The 25,385-nt window shown below is 44.4% G+C and overlaps 2 protein-coding genes across 2 annotated transcripts in view; one reads left to right on the top strand and one right to left on the bottom strand.

Moving 5' to 3' along the window:
- The first annotated feature begins 11,734 nt into the window (after nt 1–11,734).
- Nucleotides 11,735–20,969, top strand: LOC113986283. The gene is made up of 14 exons (XM_039385581.1): nt 11,735–11,899; nt 12,225–12,278; nt 12,753–12,873; nt 13,628–13,707; nt 14,471–14,574; nt 14,985–15,039; nt 15,584–15,681; nt 16,069–16,123; nt 16,643–16,746; nt 17,158–17,212; nt 17,866–17,875; nt 19,038–19,140; nt 20,307–20,361; nt 20,694–20,969. The coding sequence occupies exons 1-14, from the start codon at nt 11,735–11,737 to the stop codon at nt 20,841–20,843; spliced, it is 1,209 nt and encodes a 402-aa protein (XP_039241515.1). The 3' UTR covers nt 20,844–20,969.
- The window catches only part of EMCN (endomucin), a 62,723-nt gene continuing 56,560 nt past the window's right edge, over nt 19,223–25,385 (bottom strand). The window contains exon 13 of the mRNA XM_039385543.1: nt 19,223–21,543. The gene's annotated coding sequence lies outside the window, so the exon portion shown is untranslated. The remainder of the gene's footprint in view (nt 21,544–25,385) is intronic.

Here is a 25,385-nt window from a genome sequence, read left to right as displayed (position 1 = left end):
AAAGCAGAATGAAATACGGCATTGCTAATGCAGCAGCACTGTGGCCGGCCTGGGGCAGAAGGATTTCCCCACCAGCAGCACCAGGCTCCTCGCTGCAAGGATCTTTTGCTTTATTTGAGCTGTCCCAACAGCTCAAGATCAGAGTCTGCAGTACTTTATAAACCCCCAAGACAGCCCTGATAAGTCAGACAGTGCTATGTATGGGGTGAGGGCCAGCAGTGCTAGTCTTAAGCAGCAAGGTGGCAGCTAGCAGGGAAGGACTTGGTGGTATTTGAGGTGCTTGAAGCCAGTCACCCTCTTGCAGATCAGCCATCAGCACTGGCTGGAAAGAAGTCTCTCCAAACCAACAAAAAAAAAAAAAAAAAGAGCCAACTGTGCAGGGGTCAATAACAAACAAAGAGATAATACTTTATTCATCTTGCTGCATGCAGTACCTGCCACATATTACATCAGGTGTTCTGGTCCACAGTGATGTGCACCATGGAGCTAGGGCTGAGGAGATCCCGTTTAGAAAAACCACAAATCTCCTCTGCTGGCCCTGGATAACTTGGCTGAAGGCAGATGATGCTTTAGCTCAGAGGCCTTAGAAATAACAAGTCCAGTTCTTCCAGGCTCGGACAATTTTTCTTTCCCTGCCCACAGTTTGCTGAACAAAACAAGCTGTGTACAAGGAACACAGGTTGTCCTGAGGAACATTGTGACTGAGCCATCCTTGGCCAAGTGCCAGTCACGATGAAAAGATATTTAATTTATTTTAAGGCAGAAGCCAAATGTGATATCCTGAATAGCTCTGAGTGCTGTCTGTGTATTCACATGTTGCTGCCAGCCCACCAATTTCACAGGTACCCTCATGGCTCCAGCACTGGCTAGATTTGCCACAGACCTTGAAAATCTGGTTTTTCTTCCCCAAAAATCACTGTCCATCATCCAGACATCAATGATAGGCACCAATTATGCACATCAGTGATCACATCGGTCACGGTGGATGCACACACTTATTGTTTGAAGTTTCACCTGGTTGCAGATGCTTTTTTGTGGTGAGGGATGATGTGGATGAGAAGCCTTAGGTTCCCATCAGTGCCCTGCATGAGCTGATCAAAACCATGTACTAGGAATCTGAAAAATCCAAACTATGCAGGAAACCACCTCTGCTGCCAGCAACTCTGTGCTTGCTGTATGCCATTAAGGAGGTCAGCTTCAAGGTTTTCCAGTTTACCATTTTGCCTGAAAACCCCATCTGTAGGGGAAATTCTAGTCCTGCCTGGTCAATCGTATTTTCACTGCCAACCATAGAGATGACTTTCCAAAACTTTGCCTTTAAGTTATGTAGACCCAACACTGCATCTTAGCAATGCAAAGACACAACCAACCATATTTCTTGTATATCTGAGATTTATATCAATCCTTTTTGGAAGAGAACTGTGAGATGGAGGGGCTGCTGGGTTGAGACCCAGAGAAAGCCCTGGGCATGGGGAGAGGGAAACAAGACCTTAAGCAAGGAAAAAAATAAACTGTAGTTCTTTCCCCCCATCTTTACTATGCTTGCCTTCAATATTGGGTTAATAAGAGGCATTGAACTACAGTCACATTATAACTCAAAATGAGTTCACAAGAGGAATTAAATTGTCCCTTAGGAAAACACAAATGCTCGTGTGCTGTTTGGAAACTGAAATCAAAATTATCCTCTATAGCTGGAGTACAGCAGCAAATGGCTACAGCAAAAAGAACGGGCCACCCCTCCACACACACCTTTTGTCTTGTCTACTCAGGGAGGGGTTGGTAGATTTTGGGAGAAGAACCTCTCAGAGGTGGAAAATGTTTTCTTGGCATTCAGAAAAAATAAGTGAATTCAGATGACAGCCTCCACCTGTCACTAGTGCACATCCAATACTTCTCCAACTCTCCATAAAGCAACTGTTTAATTAAGGAGTCAGTTTGACAGAATTAGAATAAATGCTGCTGGAGCTTAAGGATGACCAGATCCCTTTTACCGCCAGTTTTCCACTGAAATGAATAGCAGGCCATCATGGACTCCACCATGGCTGACTTTCACTTGGCTCTCCTCTGTTGGCCACTCACATCAACATGGCTGACTGCCTTAAAAATAGCAAAATCAGCCAATTTCCTGCCTTTCCTGCATGACTTCTCCAGAACAACACTGGTTGAGACTCATCTGTTTCCCAAAATGCCTCTGTGATTGTGTCCAAGTTATCACCACCAGCATCTTTATGAAATACTTTTAACAAAATGTCAGTGGCTTCGTCCAAACTCTGATGAATATCTGCTCAAGATGAACTGAATCCAGCAGGGACTTTACCCGAAAGTCTCAATTCAGCAATGCGATTAAGTCCACTCTTAAACTATTTTCTATTAAATTATTTTATAAATTGGGATGAACAATTGAGTCAGAGCCTTGGGTTTCTGGCATGCTCAGTTTTTCCCAGGCTGTTTGCCCAAAGCTTGTTCACAAAACAGCAGTAACAACTGTAATAGAACTCACTTTTTCAGAAACGTGGGAAAACACAGTTACACACATATTCCTTCTTACATGAGGTGGGAACCAGACTGGTAAGTAGTTTCCTGTAGCCACTGGCAAGATATGATTTAGGATAACTTTCTTCCCTATATAATGGCTGAAAATCTGTAAAATGAAAAGCCTCTTGTGGATGCTCCAACATTCAGAAAAAGCCAACTAAAATGTATTCACATGATCCAAAGGTTGAGTGCTTGGTTTAGGGAAGGTGCTGAGGGCAGAAGACAGGCTCCACTGCCACTGAGGACCAGCACAGCATTTCCAATGCCAGCAGAGTCAGCCCAGCTGGTCCATTCCTGACTGCCTTTACACCTGGCTGTACAAGGGGAAAAAGTTTTGTAAACAAAACCCATTACAACCTGTCAGATGTGCAGTCTGATAGTCCATAAGTCCCGTTTAATAGCTAATAAAATTCAAATCAAAGAACAGACTGCTGTTGGATAAGTAAATGCAAAGCTGTTGTGACGTGTTTCCTTGCAAACTTTGCTGGAGTGGTGACAAGTTGTTGCTCAGACATGAGTAAAAAGATCCTGAAGATCCCTGGGTTTCTTGCCCATATATAATGATAGCACCTGCCTTTGCTATCCTCATATTCAAATATAGAAATGGCCTGCCTGGAAGATGGCAACTACTTAACCACCCAGCAATATCAGCCTATCACTCACCTTATAAATGGGCAGCTGAGATTGTGCATAATTTCTTTTCAGATATTTCTTCTTCATTCATCTTGGCTCCTGAGGATGAACATTTTTTATATGTTTCTCTGTCTGCCTCACCATCACTGCTGTAGTACCCAGGTCACCTGGCCAAATAGGAGGAGTACGCGGCAGCAGATAAGCAGAGCTAAATCCATCACCCACTGTAGCATTTGGCCTATTGCTTGCTAGAAACTCCTCTCAAAGCTTTCTCTATCTAACTTGATGAGTCAAAACAACCAAGGCAACCCCTCGCCCCCCCCCCCCCCCCCCCCAACACCAACACTAACTGCACTGGGTCAGTCCTTACAGGCAGCAGGGCTGAGCAGTGACTCTCTGCCCCATTTAACCAGACAAAATCAAGTAGCTGTGATGGGCTTTAAACGCCTTGAAAACAGCACCGACACTGTGCTCACCAAAAGCAAAGCTCACGGAAACATCCACTGTTTCCTCCTCCTAGGTAAGAGAAAGGGCAATTTTCAACGTAAAGGGAGCACAGCATGAATCAGGGGTGGCAATCTGTGAGTGAGACACACACCCTACACCATATTACAGGAACTACTATTGTATTTCCTAATTCCCAGCTGCATACAGCCTTGTGCTCCAGGAGACCAGGTGGGCTAAACATCAGCCACTGGTGCAACAGCCCTTGCAATAGCTGGCACACAATTTTCTGGTTTGCTCTGACCACCGTTTGCGTCCCCAGGGCAATAGGTTTCTTTTGTTGTTGTTGTTTGTTTGTTTGTTTTCTGGGTGCAGCAAAACACACTCCTGAAGAAACCCTTCAGGGTTCCATTTCCTGTTGCATTTGTTCAGCAGAGAGGCAGAAGATACTTGTGTTGGTGAGAGCAGGGGAAAGTAGATTTGGGCAGAGATAAAGACAGCAAGAGTCCATAAATTTTTTAAGCCTCAGCAGAAGCATCACTAAGGTGATTACAATGATTATTTCCCTCACTAAAAGCAAGTGGGAAAAGACTTTTGACTATGTGCATTTGAATAAAGATGCTGCAAGAGGCCTGTACATGTGACTGATCGCTAAATAAACCGGCCTGAATGTGTCATTTACATTACAGGGTCACAGAGAATGGGCTTTCCCAGATGAGAGAACTTTATCAGCTAAAGAAATGCAATGAGACCGACCAGTGATCCATCCAGAATTTCTGGTGCAAATCTTCCATTTGAAAATGAGCAAGTTACAGGTGCATTAATGACCACAGCCATAGAGACAGCACCCAGCTGCCCATGGCCTAGACTTTCTGGCACCAGAAATCCGGGATTTGTCTGTAAAGCTGATACAGTGATGGCTGAAACTGCAAACAGGCTTTGAGCATAGACAGAGGAGAGGGTACCAAAACGTGTCCCACCCAAAAACTAAACTTGCAAAGGGAACCATAAATGGTTGTTCTGGTCATTCAGAAGTGCAACTTTCAGTGCGAGAAATCTGTTCGCACACAACAGCTATTGGAGGCATCAGGAACTGACACATCCATCTCTCCTTTCTCACCCATGAGTACATCTGGTTGAAGGACCTCTGCTAGGAGGCACTGACCTTACTGATGTTGCACTTCATTACTCAGATCTCCTGGTCACCTCTTTCAGCCTGGTTTTCTTCTCCTCCAACCCCCTTAACCAGCCCACTGGCATGTCCAGGGGACGTCTCCAAAGAGTCACACCATGGCAGGATGCTGCTTCGAGAAGAAAAAGCAGCGTGAAGGCGCAGTCCCTTGAGGTGCTCCATCAGCAAGTTGTAGAATAGGAGCTTCTGCACAGGGAAGTCCTTTAAAAACAGGATGAGTGCAGTGAATGTTAGACTTTCAGAAGAGTTTTTGTCTGCTTGATGTTTTGTTTGCTGGAAGAGAGATCATGGGCTGGTCCTACCTTGGCAAGGTGCTATTTGTGTCTTGTGAGCAAATGTCTCTGCTTTCCTTCTTTCTGATACCCCGTGGGCAATGACCATCATGTCCTACTCTCTGCAAGGGATGAGGAAATGAATTCAGGCTGAGGAAGTAGATGGAGGGCCGCTTCATCCTGGTAGCCAGCTTGAACAGCAGGATTTGTTTCCCACTTCACGGCATGAGGGTGTGTCATGCTGGTTTCTGCTCTCCAGTACTGGGCATGCTAACGCACTTCAGACTGAAGTAGGCTCCTCCAAGCTTAGCATGGCTCTGATTGCATAGCCTCCACTATCTTGAGTAATTATGATTGCCAAGAGCTCCTCAGAGTTCAGCATGAGGACTGCCAAAGCTGCACTGCTACAGAGCAGTCCTCCTCCCCCAAAACTCCTTCTGATGGGCTCTTGTGTCTCTGATCCCAAGTGCTGCTGGGAGAGTGGGGAAGAGGAGGTTGGCTCTCAGTAAGTTGGAAGGGTAAAGAGCTTCGGCCTCCTTTTTTTCTGTTTTGAGGCTGCAGCACTAACACACCATTTTGTCCTGCTCATCACAGCATATCTCAACTCTACTGTCCATGGAGCAGCTTTTTAAGGGAGGAGTTGTGGTCCTTCCTGGCTATGAAGCACATCCTTGGTGGTAAGCAGGATTTCACACTGCAAACACCCAGCTTTGAAAACTAAAAATGTAGACCTGAGTCTCAACACAGATAAGCTCATTTCTTGAATCTAAGGGTAGGGCTATGCCAGCAAGAAACTGCCTTCATGAAACTAGAAAGATAAGGGTGGCAGAGGAGGCTAACAATTCATGGCAGTGCAGGAGATCCAGCCTCTGCAAGTGATATCCCACTTGAAGGCACTGCTTGACATTAAAACCATCATAAATGCAAACCCTACTTGCACTGGGAAATGGGATAGCATGCTGGGAGTAGGATATTTTCCCATAGCTTGAGCCACAGCTCAGCTGGGACACTTTCACAGCAGCTCTAAAGAAAAGGGGAATTGCTGCATACTTTAAAAACTGAAGAGAGAAGAAAAAAAAAGCATCCACTAGCCTGGGTTTTGGAGAAAAAGCCATTAGTGTGAGCTGCCAAAGAAGAATAAAGAAACCAGAAGAGATGCTCTGGGAAAAGCCTACAGAGGAAAGGCCAAATTACTGCTGCTACCCAGTGGAGCTAAGGGATTGATGCCCAGGCCAAAGCCACAGACATGCCTCAAGGCCAGAATGTTTAGTTCCCCTGCTACAGGAGCTGCCTTTCACTTAGTCCTGTCCCTGAGCTGTTCCAGGGCAAGCTGGAGGGTCAGGAACCCCCCACTCTCCGAGGGCATTCCTTTGATGCTATCCCCCACCAAGGACATCTCTCTGATGCTTCCCCTCCAGCACTGTATCCCTCCATGCCTGGGAAGCACCACAGCAGGGGTCCTCAGAGCCCTCCCACTGTCAGCACCCTCTCTTGCCCTCAGCATGGCATGCTAGAGCTGACTCATCTCTGAACTGCACTTTGTTGAGCTGTGCTTCAGCTAATTAAGCTATTTATTAGCCCAGGCTTAACGAAGTCATTCACCTCTCGGCTTTATTAATAGCCATTGTTAAGTATTTAGCTTATCAAGGTGGCAACAGATTCACCTGGAAAGCCCACAGTGTTAGCCAGTGTGGTGGGAAGGCTGAGATGCTGAGAGCATCCCTGTGCCAGAACCAAAATGAGGGCAGCAGCTGTGCCACTGCAGGCAGGACTGCCCGTGTCCTGGGTGCAGTGCTCAGGCTCCAACGATGTATTTGGGCTCTTCTAGGGGACTGTGGTTTGGGCTTTTTACAGGGTCCTTTCCCAAAAGTCTTCAGGCAACTTGATGATTTGTAGCTCTTCCTCCACTGAGAGCTCTGGGGTGGATGGGTGGCCAGAACAGCTCTGAAAGTATAAAAATTATTAGTTCATGGCTCAGTAAGCTAACATTACTGCTCATCTGGAGTGCAGGAGTCTGCTTCTCCAGACCAGGAAGAACAAACTTCTCATTTTAGTCACCAAAAAGGCTTCTATATGTAGTGATGTAATAACTGCAGTCACTGAGCAGTAAATCCACTTCCAGGAGAAAACCCTCAAGAGTCCACAGGGATTCACAACTGTACTATGGAGAAACAAGTGCCTCAAAAATTTACAGGTTTTTAGGAAAATAAATGTTTGTCCTGCCTCCCTCTTGGAAAGAGAAAAAAAAGAGAAATATTTAGGCAAACAGTTCTTTTACTATTTACATAGAACATAGGTGAATATTTGCTCCAAAAAGAACAAACTCCAGTCCCCCCCAAAAAACAATTATTGGGGTGTGTGCCAAAAAATCCTACTAAAAGTCTCCTGACCTGGTGCAGACCCTGGACAATGAGAAAGGAATGGGACCACCCTTCTGCTACCCCTTTGGAAATGGTTCCTATTAGCGCTGGGAGCTTCTCTCCTTCCTGTGGACAACTCCCATCAGAGCCAGCCAGTGCAGCTCACCTAATCACAAGGGTGGGTTTACTCCCCTTGATCTGAAAATCAGCTTTGCCAGTGGCTTGATTGAGGCCATGTGGAGCATTATACTCCTGTTACTCATGTTATAGTTTTTAAAGGCAGTCACAGTGATTTACCTATGAATGTTGACAATATCTCAGCAGTCTGCCAAAGTTTCCATGAATGACCTTGGTCCTGGGAACAGAAGTGATAGGCAAAAGTACCCAAGGAACGTACTTCTTCTTCTTCCTTTTTTTTTTTTTATTTCTTCATTTTTTCTTCTTTTTTTTTTTTTTTTTTTTTTTTTTGTTTTTAAATAAAGCTTCTGCTTAAGCCAAAGGAAAATATGAATTTGTGGCCCACCCACCTGCATACAGCAGCAAACCTGGGCCCCTCTCTGTGCACCACTGGGCTCAGGATACATGTCTAGCTGTGACAAAATGCAAGTTTCAGAAGACCTTGTTTATCTTCTGCTTTCCACAAAAAATGTTACTGATGTTTTGCTGGAGTCTGTTGAACTATTTAAGAGACTGAAGTCAAAAGTCATTGACTGCAATTTCTGGTAGTAGATTCAACGTAGGTTATAGTCTCTATAAAGTTTTGCATTGCTGAATTATAACAAATCCTGATGCCTTTGAGGGCAATAAAAATAACTCCAGCATGTGACAGAAAATGGATTATAATTCAGAATTATTCTTCATAGAAATCATATATTGTTTAATTACAACTATAGTGGCTATTTGATTCTGAGATAAGAACGGTTACCATAGTGACCCAATCCTTAAAGGTAATTTTTGCCTAACATTATATAAAGCACTATATGATACCTACCTTCACAGAAAGCAGTTTACAAAGATGAGTTTTCCAAGTGTTAGGTCTTGAGTATGAAAAAGCAACAGAAGCTATATGGAAAAACATTATCCATTCAGTTACTGCCTGAAGAGCCTTATATGCACATTTTCCTACAAGCACACTCATAGATGTTGTCTCAGATTCAAAGCAAGGTATAAATCTTGCTCAGCTTTCCAGCCCATGTAGACTCTACAGAAGAATTTCAAACATCTGTGGAGAATTAGAAAAACTGGGAGAAGGAAATCAGAGACATGTTTGTTCTGCAGAACAAGCCACCCACTAATGCCTACCATCAGAGGAGTTAAAGAACGTATTTACTTACTTTGAACAGTCTTAATAGGTATTTCTCTAATAGACTTGCACTCCCCTGTGAAGATTTTGGGAAACATATTCTGAAGTCATAGCCATTGCTAGAGTCAAGCAAAGGCACATTTTGACACATGAAGTGAAATGCAATCCTCAGTGAGACTAGTACAAATTATTATTTGTCAACATTAACATCTTTCTGGGGCTTTTTTTGGTAATTCTTGCCTATTTCCCTGCATCCCTATAGTGGATTTAGAGGGACTGGTCTGCAGGGTTGCTCTGGGGAGTGCAACCCTGTTCCTGTGCTGAGCCGTGTGGAGAGCCGGGTGTCTCGCCCCCCCCATCAATAACCAGTCACACATCCTTGGTGGCCCATGAGGACAACGCAGAACCTCTTTCACTTGGATGGGTCCCTATGGTAGAGAAACCAACTTGCCTGTTGGTAGGAGCCCTGTGGGCAACCATGGCCATGGTGATGGGGCTGAAGGACTGGTCTGGTTACTGGACCTCTGCTGCCTTGTGGAGTGCAGTTGTTTGTCTACCCACTGCTCAAAACCACTATGGTTATTAAAGACAGTCAGTCAGAGAGAGAGGCAGCACCGACCCAACTGGGGTGACAAGTTGGTTTTCTCATGTCATTGTAGATTTTCTTGTGATTGCCATGCAGCAGGTTACTTTGGTATATGACATCCTATACTACAGCCACTCTTCTTAAATTACTTTATGGTCCTTGCTCTGGCACCCAGGGTAGCCCTGATCTGGGGGAGTACAGAGCTGACAACCCGTATCCAGGGAACTGTGGGTTTCTCACTTCCTGAGGTGACTTTTCCTTCTAAACATTCCTGACAAACTGTAGCCAATCATGTGAAAATGCTGATGCTGTACCGCCAGGTGATTAATACACCAAGCCAGCTGAATGTGGGCTTAGTTTAGGCTGTTTGCCATAATTAACATTTTATTTTTGAAAGTTGAAAGATGTAAACTTCTTCCTTCCCAAAATGGAAAGGCAGGGGTTGTTTCAGTGGTCTTACACCTTGCTTCAAAGCTGGCCCGCATGGGACGAGATAAAACAGGTATGTGACCTTTACAGCTTCCCTAGGATGTGCAGAGAAGGGATGAAAGTTTCTCTCTGTCCCACCATTGAGTGATGAATACTTTCAATAGCAGGTTTAATTAAAAAATGTTGGGCCTCACAGTAAAGGCCTACCAGCCTCCTGCTGCGATTGTCTAGCAGCGATGAGGGAGATCAAGCCCAGTAGCCTTCAAATGTTTGACTTATTAAAAGGTGCCCCTCCTTTTCCTCAGTGTTCCCTCTTCCCTTACCCCGAAGATACATTCCTGCTAAAAGCCATCCAGTCCTTCCCTGAAACACAAGTGGTGCCGAGTCCACTCAGCCAACCTCAGCTGTGCCTGGAGCATGAGTGGACAGGCTCGTTGTTTTAACATGTGGGATGTGTCATATCCACTTGTGCTTCATCTCAACTTAAACGTTTTTGCTTTCCAAAAATGTTGGGCCCAAAGGGCAGAGGTCTAGATAAAAGAAATCATAAAGGAGATTTAATGCTTGATAAAAAAAATACTAGAGTGCTAGAGCAATTCCAAATGTATATTTTATAGATGAATAATTACGTACCTCGTGTCAGTTTCCAGGCACTGAATATGAGAAATGAAGGATGCAAATACGGTGACAGAAACAAGCCTATGTGTCACTTCCCAGACACAGGATGGAGAAAAATGGAAGGTCATCCTCACCCATCCTTAAACAATCAGCACTTTGCCAATTACCTAAAAGCAACAGTTGTAATAACAGAGAAATTTTTGTAAGAAATGATCCTCCTCATGTAGAGCATGAGCTAAAAATATCCTTATGCTATCCACAGCATTGGATGACTTTCCACCATCCTCCCCACACCTGAGAACACCCATGGGACCAGAGGCTGAGGAGCATCCCTGTATCCAGCAGGGCTGAGAGAGGCCTGCTGCCTCAGCTGATCCCTCTGAATGCAGGTCCAGTGGCAGACTGGCTAGAAGGCAAACGGAATTTTAATTTGACTTTTTTTCAAAGCAGAGCAGGAGCTTGGGAGGAAGATGATGTCCCCAGGAGCAGAGCAAACCTCCTCCCAGCCCTATTGTGAAATGCTGGCAGAGGAATAGTTGAACACCTGAAAACATCAAGACTTCAAAGACTTTAAATAAGGATCTAAATTGTTAGATTTTCAGCAGTTTGAAAAAAAATCTTTTGATTTAATTTTAATTGCTATTTACTAGGGTTAAAGTTAAAACAGTCTCATAAGAGTTTTCAGCAACAGAAGAATAAACATGGAGGACGAAGGCTAAGGAAGGGTTTAAGTTTCTTTTTTTTTGCAGGGCATTTGGTGGGGTTTCTTTAGCCATGGAAAGGCTACAGTGTTACTCAGGCTGAAGGTGGAGGGAGGTGAATGTCTCCTGAGCTGCCCTCGGAAGGCCCCATCTGGAGTGCTGCATCCAGGCAGGATGTGCCTGTTAGAGCAGGGCTGGAGGAGGCCACAGAGATGCTCAGAGGGCTGGAGCAGCTCTCCTCTGCAGCCAGGCTGGGAGAGCCGGGGCTGTCCAGCCTGGAGAGGAGCAGGCTCTGGGGAGGCCTCACTGCAGCCTTCCAGTGTCTAAAGGAGTCAGAGAGTCATAGGAGAAGGGGGAATGGGTTTCAACTGGAAGACGGGAGATTTTGATCGGATGTTAGGAAGAACTGTGAGGGTGGTGATACCCTGGAACAGGCTGCCCAGAGAAGCTGTGGATGTCCCATCCTTGGAAGGCCCCATTCCAGGCCAAGGTGGACAGGGCCCTGAGCACCCTGATCCAGCCGGTGGCATCCCTGCCCATGGCAGGGGGTTGGAACTGGGTGATCTTCAAGGTGCCTTCCAAGGCAAGGCATTCTGGAACTCTATGAGGGTGCAAAGTGCACTCCTGCTACCTGGGCATGGAATGTTACCAAGCGGTTGACATGGACAGTCCTGCTTCGAGGACTCCGGTTACCAGGAGTCTGTTAAGTCAGTTGATGGATTCTCTGCTGGGCATCAGATGCAGAGCATCTGTCTTCTCCATCCTAGGTGGGATCAGAAGGCGATTTGCTGACGTTTGTGAGAAAAACTCTGGACTGAGTGTACAGGTGAGAGCAGATGATTTTTGAAGAGATTTCTGAGGCTGAAGGACTATTCTGGGCTTCAGGTCCAGCTGCAGGTGGGATCAAGTACCAAACTCATGGACTTCCCCTCTAGCCTTGGGCAGAACCTGGTGACTTGGGAATGGGAATCTTGGAGCAGGGGAGTGTCTCAAAGAACAGGCATTCTAGAAAGATAATCTCTCTGCTTTTCTGGTAGGTTTGGAAGAACATCATTCTCTGACCCTGAGAAATCAGAGCTTTTTAGCAGTGTGCTACCTAAAGGAACCCAAGGGATTGATTGCTGTAGCTTCCCTGACATTCTTTTTTTCAGTGTTTGTCTGCTTGCTTTTCCAGTGGTTTTAGATCACGAAACGCCATGAGCACAGTAAGTATTTCACTGCTCAATGCAAATCTGATTCTTGAAACATGTTTTCCAGGGTGTTCTAGAAGGGATTTCAAGAGTTTGTAGCAAATGCATGGGAACAGAAGCCTATTAAAACTTCATGTAACTTCATGTTCTGGGATATAGAAGATTTTGAATCTCTCTGGGTGCTTGTAATAGTTCAGGAATGCTTACAGTGTGAGCAACAGTCTGATATAATTGTGAACTACTCTCCTCATTTGCAAGCCATCAGGACAGGTTTTTTCTTTTTGAGGCAACTGGTAAGAGATCGGGGGAATGTCCTTTCCTTGATGTCACGTGCTCTGGTTGGAATGGCCCACAGCACCATTTTGATGCATATTCCAACCCTTGTGGGAGCGTTTTCTGTATCCTCATGTACTTTCACTGTTGTTGCAAAAATGAGGGCCATGTTAATATTACTCCCAAAGAAAATGCTAAGGCTTTGTTCTCTCTCAGAGGCAGCCGAAGCGCTGTGGGGAACCAGTTGATTCCAGACAAGCTCGGAAACGAAGAAGGCTGGTGGCTTCTAACACAGGTGGAGCCTCAGAAACAGAGCCAATAGACCCCAGAGAAAGTGGTACGCTTTTTTCTGAGCTTTGTGAGAACAAAAACTGTTTCTGAAGGGTTGGGGTCCAGTTGAATGTGAGCTTTTGCCCATTTCTAGGCCTTTTACTGGGAAAGAAGGGAAATTTGGATTTTAGGAAGGGCTTAGTATGACATCTCTGAACAACAAGCCTTCTGACAACTGTTTTGGTTTGTTACTGAGCTGTAATACATTCACCACTAGTGGGAGATGAGCTGTGTAGCAAAGGTCCTCAAGTGCTGCTCAAAGTCTGAATGTCTACTCTGAGGTACTGCAGCTGCCACTACAGAGGGTGGCAAAGTGAATCTGGGATCTCCCAAGTTGGAAGAAGATAAGAAAAAGTGTCATTAGCTGTGCCCCATCCCTGAAGGGAACATGTACAGCATGTAAAATTAGGGTACCCTCCATGATTACAGTTTTGGTGTGGGTCTTTTTTTCTGTATGCTAAACATTACCCTATGTTAGATGAATCATCTTTTGGTGTGTACCTCCTGTGAGCTGTTGTCATCCAACAGAACTGTGTGAGGAGCTCAGCTGATGTTTCTCTTGCACTGCCCCTTGCAGGAAACAGAGCTGATGGTGCTCTCTGTGGACTCTTGAGGGCAAAGCTTTGAATGAAATGTTGGACACATTCCTGAAGAGAAAAGACCCAGGGAAAAGTTGAATCCAACCTCAGCCTGTTCCACAGTGGCAACTCATTTCATTGTGCTGCAGTCTCTGATCTTGATTGTAATGTTCCGTTTTTCAGCTGTTGAAGAAGTCATAGATCTCACAGATAGATCTTCTGAGCCTGAAGTCAGTGACCTAACTAATGATAATTCAGTTGTGGTAAGCAGTGAATGGCACACTTCTCTCCATCTTGCACTGAAATTAGTTTTTTATTGTGCTCCTGGGCCTGTCTTCTGGCATCTAACTGGGTATCTCTCTGAGCATCACTTTGACTTGAGTTGAAGAGTAATCTAAAAGAGCTTGTTGCTCCACTGATTTAAAGAAAAAGCAAAGGAGAGGACAAGAAGTCTCTGACTTCCCAAATAAGAAGCGTTTAGCTGCAACATCAGTTTAAGGTACTCCTGTCACTGAGGTGCCAAGTGCACGTGCAGCTGACTGGGGTACGAACTAGTCCTGTTTATTACTCCATGAAGTCTTTAAAAAAGTCACTTCTTTTTCTTTTCAATTTTCTTGCAATTTGAAAGAATAGTCTTTGATCCGGCCCACAGTGTAGTTTATTTCTTCAGTTTTGGGATGCCACTGCTGCCACGCAAAGAACATGCAGCAGGCATAGCACAAAGGTATCTCCTGATAGGGCTATTCCTGAGTCTTTGCAAAGAAAAGGCCTCAAACTTTATGACAGAATCTGCATGACTCAGCTCCAGCTACACCAAAAGCAGGTTTGGGTTTGGGGTTTCCTTTCTTCAGCAACTGTTATCCCAACACAAAGTGTTTGTGGATATAACAGCTGAATTTGCCCATTTAGGGGAAAAAGAGGGAAAGAAAGGTCTCCAGCACAAAACCAATCAGGGAACTTAAATGGGAGCAGGGAGGAGAGTGTTCAGGTGGTTCCTAAGCTGCCTCCATTTCTACCCCATTGCAGCAGTGGCAGCAGAGCCAGCAATACCCACGTTTTTTCAGAGCAGCAGATAATTCAGCAGTGCTACTGATGAGTGACAATGAAGAGGAACAAGGAGATTACGATGAGTATGTGAGAAAGTCTCTCTCTAAAGTCCAATTTCTGCTCTACAGTAGAAACCTGTTTCTCCCAAGCTTTTGAGGTCTGCTTGATCCTGCATGAAAAAATCTGACTTGAAATATAGTGGCCTATCTGGAAGAGAACTAATTAAAAAAAAACCAACCAGCAAAATACATCAGAAAGCTTTTTCTCCTCTATTCATGACATCCTTATTGAATGTTTCTTACAGAATGACTTGAGCTACACTACAGTACATAAAAATTCTTCAAATGATTGTTTTGCTGGGCTGGGATGTTGCTAAATCAGAACAGCAGATGTTTAATTTTCTGAGATTTTATTTATCAGTAACCCTGGATGCAATTGATTAACCCTGGTGAAATTAATGTCTGCCTGTTCTTTCTGATTCTGTTCTCTCTAGCATATGGCCAGCAGGCCCTGCAAGTTCTCTGTTTTGGGTGGATGAGGACTCAGAGGTAAGGATCCACATGTTGTCATCCTTTCTGCTTTGCGGGAGGGGGAACAGGGCAGAGGGGGAGCTGTGCAACTCTTATGTGGTGCTGGCTGGAAGCACAGACCTTGCTGTGATGGTCCAACTTGCATGACCCTCCAAGTAATTTCTTGGTGGTGTACATAGAGGGAGAAACCCTTTCCATGATGGCAGTGTCAGATCTGTGGATTCCTTATAGTTCTAGCAGTGACTGACAGATTGCAGATACTCCAAATTGCAGATCTTGTTTGCCTGGTGCCAACGGAGCAGCCAACAGGAATTCTTTCCTCCCAGTCCCTGTTGTGGTTTCCTTTCTTCAGCAGCTGTTCATCTTACACAAAGTGTTTGTGGCTATCACAACTGAATTTGCCTATTTGGGGGAGAAAGTAGGAAAGAAATACTTTCAGCCTAAATCCAATTAGAGAACTGAAACAGGGGAACAGAGCAAAGGGTGTTCTGGTAGTTCCTAAGATTCTCCTCCATTTAGTAACTTAGGAAGTTCCTAAGCCTCCATTTCTACCCTATTGCAGTATCAGAGCCAGCAATACCCACGTTTTCTCAGAGCAGCAGATAATTCAGCAGTGCTACTGATGAGTGATGACGAAGAGGAACTAAGAGACAATAATGGGTATGTGACAGATAAAGTGACTGTCTAAAGTCTAATTTCTGATATACAGTACAAACAGGTTATTCTCAAGCTTTTGGATTCTGTTTGATTCTGTGCAAAACCTTCAAACTGGAATATAATGGCATGTCTGGAAGAGATGTAATTAAAGAAAATCCTGCAGAAATGTTTCTTCCCTGTTCATGACATCATTGTTTCTTACAGAATGGCTTGCTATATGCTGAAATTCTTGCCGTACATAAAAGCTCTGGGAATTAGTGTGTTGCTGGGCAGGGATGTTACTAAATTGCAGTTGGGGTTGTTTTAATTTCTGACCGTTTATGTATCTGTAACCCTTGATGGACAGTGAAATTAATGTCTGCATGTTCTTTCTGGTTCTGTTCTCTCTAGCACATGGCCAGCAAGTCTATTTAGTTCTCTGGTTTGGGTAGATGAGGACTCAGAGGTAAGGATCCACATGTTGTCATCCTTTCTGCTTTGTGGGAGGGAGAATGGGGCAGAGGGGGAGCTGTGCAACTCAGTTGTCTATTGTGGGATGCTATGGGGAGCTGGCTGGAAGCACAGACCTTGCTTCAGAGCTCGTACTACCATGTCTCCCCACGTCACTTCTTGAAGGTGTGGGTAGAGAGAGAAACCCTTTCCACTGGGGCACTGGAAAATCTGTGTTCCTTACAGTTCTAGCAGTGACTGACAGATTGCAGATACTCCAAGTCCTGTCTGCCTCGTGCCAACAGAACAGCAAAGTAGAATTCTTTCCTCCCAGTTCCTGTTGTGATTTCCTTTCTTCAACACCTGTTCATTTAACACAAAGTATTTATGGCTACCACAGCTGAATTTGCCCGTTTAGGGGAAAAAGAGGGAAAGAAAGGTCTCCAGCACAAAACCAATCAGGGAACTTAAATGGGAGCAGGGAGGAGAGTGTTCAGGTGGTTCCTAAGCTGCCTCCATTTCTACCCCATTGCAGCAGTGGCAGCAGAGCCAGCAATACCCACGTTTTTTCAGAGCAGCAGATAATTCAGCAGTGCTACTGATGAGTGACAATGAAGAGGAACAAGGAAATTATGATGAGTATGTGAGAAAGTCTCTCTCTAAAGTCCAACTTCTGCTCTACAGTAGAAACCTGTTTCTCCCAAGCTTTTGAGGTCTGCTTGATCCTGCATGAAAAAATCTGACTTGAAATATAGTGGCCTGTCTGGAAGAGAACTAATTAAAAAAAAAACCAACCAGCAAAACACATCAGAAAACTTTTTCTCCTCTATTCATGACATCCTTATTGAATGTTTCTTACAGAATGACTTGAGCTACACTACAGTACATAAAAATTCTTCAAATGATTGTTTTGCTGGGCTGGGATGTTGCTAAATCAGAACAGCAGATGTTTAATTTTCTGAGATTTTATTTATCAGTAACCCTGGATGCAATTGATTAACCCTGGTGAAATTAATGTCTGCCTGTTCTTTCTGATTCTGTTCTCTCTAGCATATGGCCAGCAGGCCCTGCAAGTTCTCTGTTTTGGGTGGATGAGGACTCAGAGGTAAGGATCCACATGTTGTCATCCTTTCTGCTTTGTGGGGGGGGAGAGGGAGAGCTGTGCAACTCTTGTCTTATGTGGGATGCTATGGTGTACATAGAGGGAGAAACCCTTTTCACAATGGCAGTGGATTCCTTATAGTTCTAGCAGTGACTGACAGATTGTAGATACTCCAGATTGCAGATCTTGTTTGCTTGGTGCCAACGGAGCAGCCAACAGGAATTCTTTCCTCCCAGTCCCTGTTGTGGTTTCCTTTCTTCAGCAGCTGTTCATCTTACACAAAGTGTTTGTGGCTATCACAACTGAATTTGCCTATTTGGGCAAGAAAGAGGGAAACAAACACCTCCAGCCTAAATCCAGCTAGGGAACTGAAGCAGGGGAGCAGGGAGGGGGGTGTTCAGGTTCTTCCTATATTGCCTTTATTTCTACCCCACAAATGGAAGGAGAACCAAGATGACCCACTTATTTATTTGTTTTCAGCACAGCAGCTGATTGACTCCTGTTTTGAACATTCTTACCCAAAACAAGAGGGCAATAACCATTTATTCCTCACTGTAACTGCATTGCTGAACTGCTGTTTGCATGCAACATCAGGAGTTCACAACTACATCTAATTGTATTTTCTTTTCTCTCCCTTCACATATGTATTGATGAAGCTTCTTGAAGGTGAGTTAATGTTTTACAGTTGATAATGGAATTGTCTTAAATTTAATCATTATTTTTTGTTTGTCTTTTCCAAGAAACTCTAGCAGCAGGGATTGAAACTGTTAGCAAAAGGCAAAGGACAGTGCTAAAGCCTCTGGCCAGTGACTTAGAGAAAGCATCCAATCTTTGTTTGGAAGCCACTATCAGACACAGTGGAAAATCCTTGCAATAAAAGTTGTAGCTGAATACTTAGGCAGGAAGAAATTTTAATTTGGTGAAACTTTCTGTAATTGTAATTGGTTAGTACTTGATTATTGTTACATGGACACTGGAGTAGCAGAGATCATTGTTACCTGCAGTTTCTGAGAGTTAAAAATCTTAACACTCTGGATTTTACAGACCAGGCCATTAAAAATTGATTTCCCTTGAAACTGGGCAATATAACTCCATTTTCAAGTTACCTTAACTCAGGAGGGAAATGATTACAATTTCTAAGGAAACACTGCTTCAAGTCTTTTTATAATTTCCAAGGATTGTCCTTAACAAGACACATTGGATAGAAACTTCCTTTGAGTGGTGAGGTCTGGTTTAATGCAGACGAAAAGAGTGCAACGGTTTAGCATCATACAGCAATGAGGAAGCACAGCACCTCTAGAATGAACAGTTTTAGATTTAAGCATCTCTTCCGTCCCTTATGAAACTTTCTGAACAAAGCACTCTGTTTTTCCAGGCTTTTTTGTTATGTATGTGCTAAGCTGCTGTGCTCCTTCGAAACTTGACTGCAGACCTCTCTCTCCCCCATCAGACAGCAATTGTTGCCCTTCCTCACCACAGGATCGCAGCAGACCCTGTTAGTAAAAATTGGGGAAGGAGCTTCCCTTTATAGGGCAAATTTATTTACAGGTAGTGCAACTCTATGGAACTTAAGACACTGAGAGTCTCTCAGGTCATATTTTTAGCTGTCTGTAGAGTGAACAGAGCAAATGTTTTGTGTCAGTCTGTAGCAGAAGAGTCACAATGTCTGGAAGGGTTCAGCCTTAATATTTAGGAAACTAATTTGTTTAAGATTGCTTTTAACCCAGCTGAATAGGAACCATTACAGACTATTTATAATGATACATTTCAAGCATAGTTTCAGGGAGAGAGAGAATAATAGATCTAACTTATCAAAATTAAATTACAGAATATGAACAACAAAGGAGAAACGTTACACTAAGAAGCCAGCGACAGTCAGACAGCTCTGTACTGGGTAGTAATGATGAAGATGAAGCGATAGATAATGATGTGTATGTGACTGAATTTTTTGCCTTTTTCTTTTTTTCTTTTTTTTTAATAGGGGCAGGATGAAGTTATACTGCTATGGCCTGGCTTATCTTTGAAGCCTTCAATTACTCTACTTATTTCCCTCTTTCTCCTGTGTTGCATGATGATCAAATGATACCATTTGCACTTCAGGAGAAAAAGGCAGCCCAAGGCAGATGCACAACTTTGCATAGAACCTTAAAGACAAGTATGGGGGTATGGCAAGAAAGGGGGATTAATGACAGGCCATAGCTCAAAAAGTATTGCGTTTGCTTTTCCTGCCAAGCTCTAGTAGTGATGTCAGATATGGAAATTGGTGTTGATGAGGCTTGGCATCATGGGATCGGAAGCAGCAGCTGGGCAAATTCCATGCAGGTTTTAATATTTGAACCTTTTGGATTGATAAAAGGCAATGTAGGAGAGAACTTGAGTATGGTACTTTTGGGTGTCAGGCCTTAAATACACCACCTAAAGGGCTTCTACTCTTCTAAACCATAGTGCATTTTGCCATTGGATTTGTAGATCTTCAAGTGTTGGTTGCTTAAGTATGTCGGTGAACAAATCCCACCACTTGGTTAATATAAAAAAAGGAATATTTTGTTCCTTGAGTCTCAAGCTTCTCTGCTACTGAGTGCACTTTCCTGCTTTGTTTAGCCCAGGCTGAAAGAGCTTGGTGCTGCCACATTTAACATTGACCAAAGGGTCCTTCCTGGGGCTGGACTTATCAAGGCCGCCTGCAGTGTTACTCTGTAGCATCAGGCCCTGTTTCCTTCTGCAATTAATGGTTCCCAGAGGACAGCTCCATGCTTTAGTTACAAAGCTGTTATTGATGACCTGTTGGAGATTAATGCTGCCATACACTGACTGCCCAGCGCTAGAGGTTCCTGTTACTTCAAATCCTAGAGCAGGGTGACTGACTGCACCTTTCTCCTCATGAAAACCAAGATACTGTTTCCTTCACATCAGGGAGATCCAAACTCCTCGTTACATGCAGCAAACAGAGAGCTAAAGATTTGCAGGGTTCTTCAAATCAAATGGACAATGGCCAGTCAGTGCAGTCAGATGATTATATGACATTTTATATATCGGTAACCCTCGATGCGCAGTGATATTAATGGCTGCATGTTCTTTGTGGTTCTGTTCTCTCTAGGGCATGGCCAGAGGGTACCATTAGGTGTCCGATTTGCATGGATTTTTACTCAGAGGTAAGGATTCATGTGTTGTCATCCTTTCTGCTTTGTTGGAGAGAGGAGGGAGTAGAGGGGGAGCTGTGCAACTCAGTTGTCTTATGTGAGCTGCTACGGGCAGCTGCCTTGAAGCACAAGCCTTGCTGTGAAGCTCCACAAGTCACTTCTTGGTGCTGTACACAGAGAGAGAAACCCCTGCCAAGATGGCACTGGCAGCTCTCTGGGTCCCTCATCATTCTGGCAGTAATGGACTGATTCCAGATATTCCAAGCCTCCTTTCTCTGCTGCCAACAGAGCAGCAAGTTGGAATTCTTTCCTCCCAATACATGCTGTGGTTTTCTTTCCTTCAGATTCTGCAAAGTGAACGACTGTTTTTGTCAACCCAGTGTGGCCATGTCTTCTGCAGTCAGTGCCTCCCTGTTGCCCTTGAGACTGCCAACACGTGTCCAATCTGCAGGACAGAACTCACTCATGAACAGTATCATTCCATTTATATATGAGCACTTCAGGACAGACTCAGATGGATCTTGGGGGATAGGCCATGTAAAGACCTTTTCCTTCATGTATATAGTTATTCTTGTATATAGTTCCATTTTTCCTGAATTTAATTATAAATAAAGTATTGATTAACTTAAAGATAGTCAAGTGTGTCTGCTCATCTATGTCGGACTTTGCTGGTGGATAGAGACATCTTTCAGTAGGTGGAAATAACACTCTTGGTTTGACCAGTCAGAAGCGCTCATTCTTTTCACCACACTGTAGTCATTGACTTTGGTGGAAAGGTGCTAAAGGCATAAACTTGGTGGTTCTTGTGACCAGTGTGTGTTGTATGGGAGAAAAGAAACAGGCAGTGCTTGGGATGAGAGGCCTTCTATTTCTCAGCATGCACTCAGGTGGATGTTTTGCTGCAAATGTTGTAATTTCTGTGCTCCATAGATTGAAAGAGCAGCAGGTTGCGCACACATCCAAAGAAAACTATTTTCTTTGAGAGTAACTGGTAGGTATCTAGAGAGCTTGTTTACGGTCCAAGCTGCTCCTTGCTATGTTTATATATGGTTACAATGGTTATAATGTTCCACTGTCAGCTGATGACAGCAGCACTGTCAGCTTATGTGAAGCTCTTCCTCTTCTGAAAGGCCTGTAAACTTCAGGGCAATCGCAAGAATGTAGCACTGTGAACTGCTGTGTCCAGCATTTGTCCTGCAGAACAGAAGAGAGCAGTGAGCAAAAGCAGTGAAGCAAAGACCTAAAGCAACCGCTGGGGAGTGCACCGCCACCATGGCTGTTACCATCACTATCATCATCATCATCACCATCATCACCATTTACCTTTCCTACTGCAAAAGCAAATTGTCTCCAGAGGGAACGAGGAGCCAGCAGTGGTTCCTAGATCCAGGGTGGTGATGTGGACCCAGAGTGCTGGGTGGCAGCAAATATCCCCATTAGTCACAGGGAGATACACGGGACATGGCCAGCAAGTGCTGACAGCATGTACCTGTCCATATTTTTGGGACTAAAAGGTGTTGAAAGGTGGTCTTTTCTGTAACTGCAGGGCTAAGCGGAACCTACACTTCCAAATCAGCCAAAGCAAAGTAGCCCCAGCAGTAAGAAACATGCCTGGGTTTTTGTTCTGCAGAACAAGCCACTCACTACTGCCTACCATCAGAGGGGTTCAAAAATGTATTTACTTACTCTGAACAGTCTTAATATATATTTCTCTAATAGACTATCTACCTGCACTTCTCTGTGAAGATTTTGGGAAAAATATCTGAAGCCATAACCTTTGCTTGAGTCAAGCAAAGGCACATTTTGACATAAGAAGTGAAATGCAATCCTCAGTGAGACTAGTACAAATTATCATTAGTCAAGAATATAATCTTTTGGGGGCTTCTTTTGGTAATCTTTTAGAGATTTCTGTAGCTCACCCTTGGGATTTGACTTGCAAGGCAAATCATCCCTGATGGTCAGCAAAGCAGCTGCAGGTACCTGCAATCACCTCCTCTCTGCCCTTTGCATTGGGTGTCCTCTACTGAGGTCAGCTGCTAAATCCCAGGGGAAAAGTCTCCCTCCACTTACTTTGTTTCTAGTAGCAGCTCTTTGCTGAGCTTCACAGCACTGAGTCTTCTTTGGAAATATGCATGTGGAATGAATGAAAATAGGACTGAAAGAGTCTGAGTGTGATCAAACTGGATGGCATGGGGCACCTGTGGCCGAGTCCTGCACTTGCCATAATCTGAGGGCTGAGGGTAAGAGATGGTATTCTCTCTCACGTGGGTTTTTCTTGGGATGATGTGAGCAACCAAATTCAGCTCTGGGCTTCATTTGACAAACTCTTCCTCATCCTTCCTCCCTCACTTTGCCAGCTAAATTCAGACAAGGCACTCTTATGCATAAAAGCTGTCAAAGGAATAACTTACAACTACAGGAGCTTGAAATTCTTGAAGTGTAAAGCTGGCACCCCTGAAGAACTGCAGGGACTATTCAATCCATCTGGTACTCTCGGCTGCAGAGCAAACAGGCTTTTGACTAGTTCATAACTGTGGCATATGCAAGAGGCTCAATTATTGCTTCTTAAAAAGCCCAAATTATCTCCTGGAGTTGGAGACTGACAGGCACACCGTCTCTGCAGCGTTATGCCTGGCTGAATTTTTGCTGGCTTATTCTCTGCTATTCTGCACTGCCTGTAATTGCATTGCATTTTAACTGTTTAGCATCGTCAGAACTCCAGCCCCAGGGGCAGCGGAGGTGGTGAGAGCTCAACACACCAAATTACTACCCAAAGAGCAAGCAGACAAAAAGTAGAGTGGAGAGGGAGGGAGACAGACAAATGAGCCATGTTCATTAGAGAAACAGCAGCCCTGACCGAGGAAGTGTCCTACTGATGTAATGAGAAAGGTGAAGGTTGTTAATAATAAAAAAGAACACAACAACAGAGTTGCCTTTCTATCAGAAAGCCACAAATCTAGAGAAAATAAATGCACAGTGGAAAGCAGAGATGAAAACTAGCAAAATGCTCTTTGCCCACATAGCTCTTTCTTCCCTACCAGTTTTATTTAGTAGTTTTTTTAGGGTTTTTTTTTGTGGGAGTGAGTTCTGTAGTTGTGCTATTTCGTGCTGTTCCCTTGTGTGCTGTGATGTGGCCCTGTCAGATGGAAATTAAACACCATGCAGCCGCTTGCTCAATCCCTCCCCTCTCCTCCCTCTCCCCCACACCCCTGGTGGAATGGGGAGGAGAATTGAAGTAAAACTTGTATGTTGAGATAAGAACAGTTTAATAATTGAAAATATAATAATAATAATGGTAAATAATAATAAGGATATTTTAAAAAACCAAACAAGTACTGCACAATACCATTGCTCATCGTCCGCTGACCGACACCAGACTCTCCGAACACAGCTCAGTCCCCCTTCTGGGTAACTGCTCCTGGTTATATACCAGGCATGATGTTCTATGGTGTGGAATATCCCTTTGGTCAGTTCAGGTGGCCTGTCCCAGCTATGCTCCCTCCCGCTGGCAGAGCATGAGACAAGGGGAAGAAAACTGCCCTTGAGTTAGGATAAGCAAGACTTGGCAAAAACCAAGTGTGTTCTCAATGGCATTCTCATTCTGAATTCAAAACACAGCACTGTAACAGCTACTGAGAAGAAATTAACTCTACCCTAGCTAAAACCAGGATAGGCCCCAAAAGCTGGCATCTCTGCTACAGAAGCCCTGCCATGTGAGGCAGTGAGACACACTTTCCCACAGGCAAGTTTCTGTTGCACCTTTGGCCAACCAGAGGTCCTGATTGCTGGTTCTTTCTTTTCCCCAAAAGATGCTGCAGGTTCAAATCCCTGGGGCAGGTTTTGAAGGATAGGGCCATTTGAAGTCTGTCCCCTAGCACAGGGAACAACAGCAGTGGTGGAGCAAAGGCAGAAACCAAGGGAGTGGGATGGGTGTGACACAGCCCCCCAAGTTTGCACGAGTTGTGCAGAAAGTGCATTTGGGGTTTTTTTTTCTCCTCTGTAAGGTCTTCCTGTGGGGACAAAAAGGAGAGGATAAAAAGGAGAGGATCATGTACTGCTGATGAAAAAAATGAATTCTGCCACCCGTGGGAGTGCGGAAGTGCATCAGAGCTTGTGATGGGACTGCCCTGCTTAGGCACCTCAGTAGCTTTGACCTCAAGTAACTGACTAAACTCTACGCAGCAAAGCCTTAAGTTACAGGAGGCTGTTGCAGGGAACAGGCCCAGCACAATGGAGCAGCCACAATGTGACAGCCAGAGAACGAAAGGTTACTTGTGAGTCTTTGTCCTGCCTACCTGCAAAGCCATGGGAGAACAAGAGTGACTTGGGTTGGAAGGGACCTTCAAAGGTCTAGTCCAATCCTCTAGATGAAGGCAAACAGACAGGCATGTCAGCAGGCATAGCCAACACTGGCAGCAATAGATGCTTGTGGTAGCAGAGGTTTCTGTCCCTGTTGCAGGGTAGCCCAATAGGGAAGTGTCTCTGCTGTGGCTCTTCACCCAGGGGAATGTGCAGGGTGGATATGAGGGAGCTGAGAAGACCCTTCAACTGTCTGTGCTGAATATTTTGAGGCTATTGACATTTCACATCAGCTGTATTCACCAGGGTTAATTAAAGCCCGTGTTTTGTAGATTGCCCTTGTCCATAAACAGAAAAGCTGCCTCAATTGGAAATCAATAAAGTAATCTTTAAGTTCTTTTATTTTATTAGATATAGAGTCCTAATTTGAATAAATTGAGGAGCCATAATTAATGGTGCCAGAGAGGTCCTGAGATGTAAGTTTAAAGCTTCCTGAGGAGTGTGCTTTGCTGTAGGCAGTGTGCTGGAGGGGCCCAGCACAACCAGGGTGTAGCATTGAAGCCAGGGATGCTCCACTGAGCAAGTTCCTAGGAGTGCTCTGGTGCTGCAGAAATCCAAAAGCAATTCAATAGCCAGCACCCTGTACTGACCTCTTGCCCAAAAACTTGAAGGGAAGGCTGTGAATGGCAGTATTGTCACCACAGGGAACAGCAGGAAAGCCAGATCCTGGGGTCAGC

Source organism: Pipra filicauda, unplaced genomic scaffold (assembly GCF_003945595.2).
Source record: "Pipra filicauda isolate LSUMZ 115617 unplaced genomic scaffold, ASM394559v2 scaffold117_size3949168_pilon, whole genome shotgun sequence".
NCBI classification, from domain to species: domain Eukaryota; kingdom Metazoa; phylum Chordata; class Aves; order Passeriformes; family Pipridae; genus Pipra; species Pipra filicauda.
The sequence above is the reverse complement of the archived record's forward strand: the minus strand, read 5'-3'. Positions and strand labels throughout refer to the sequence as shown.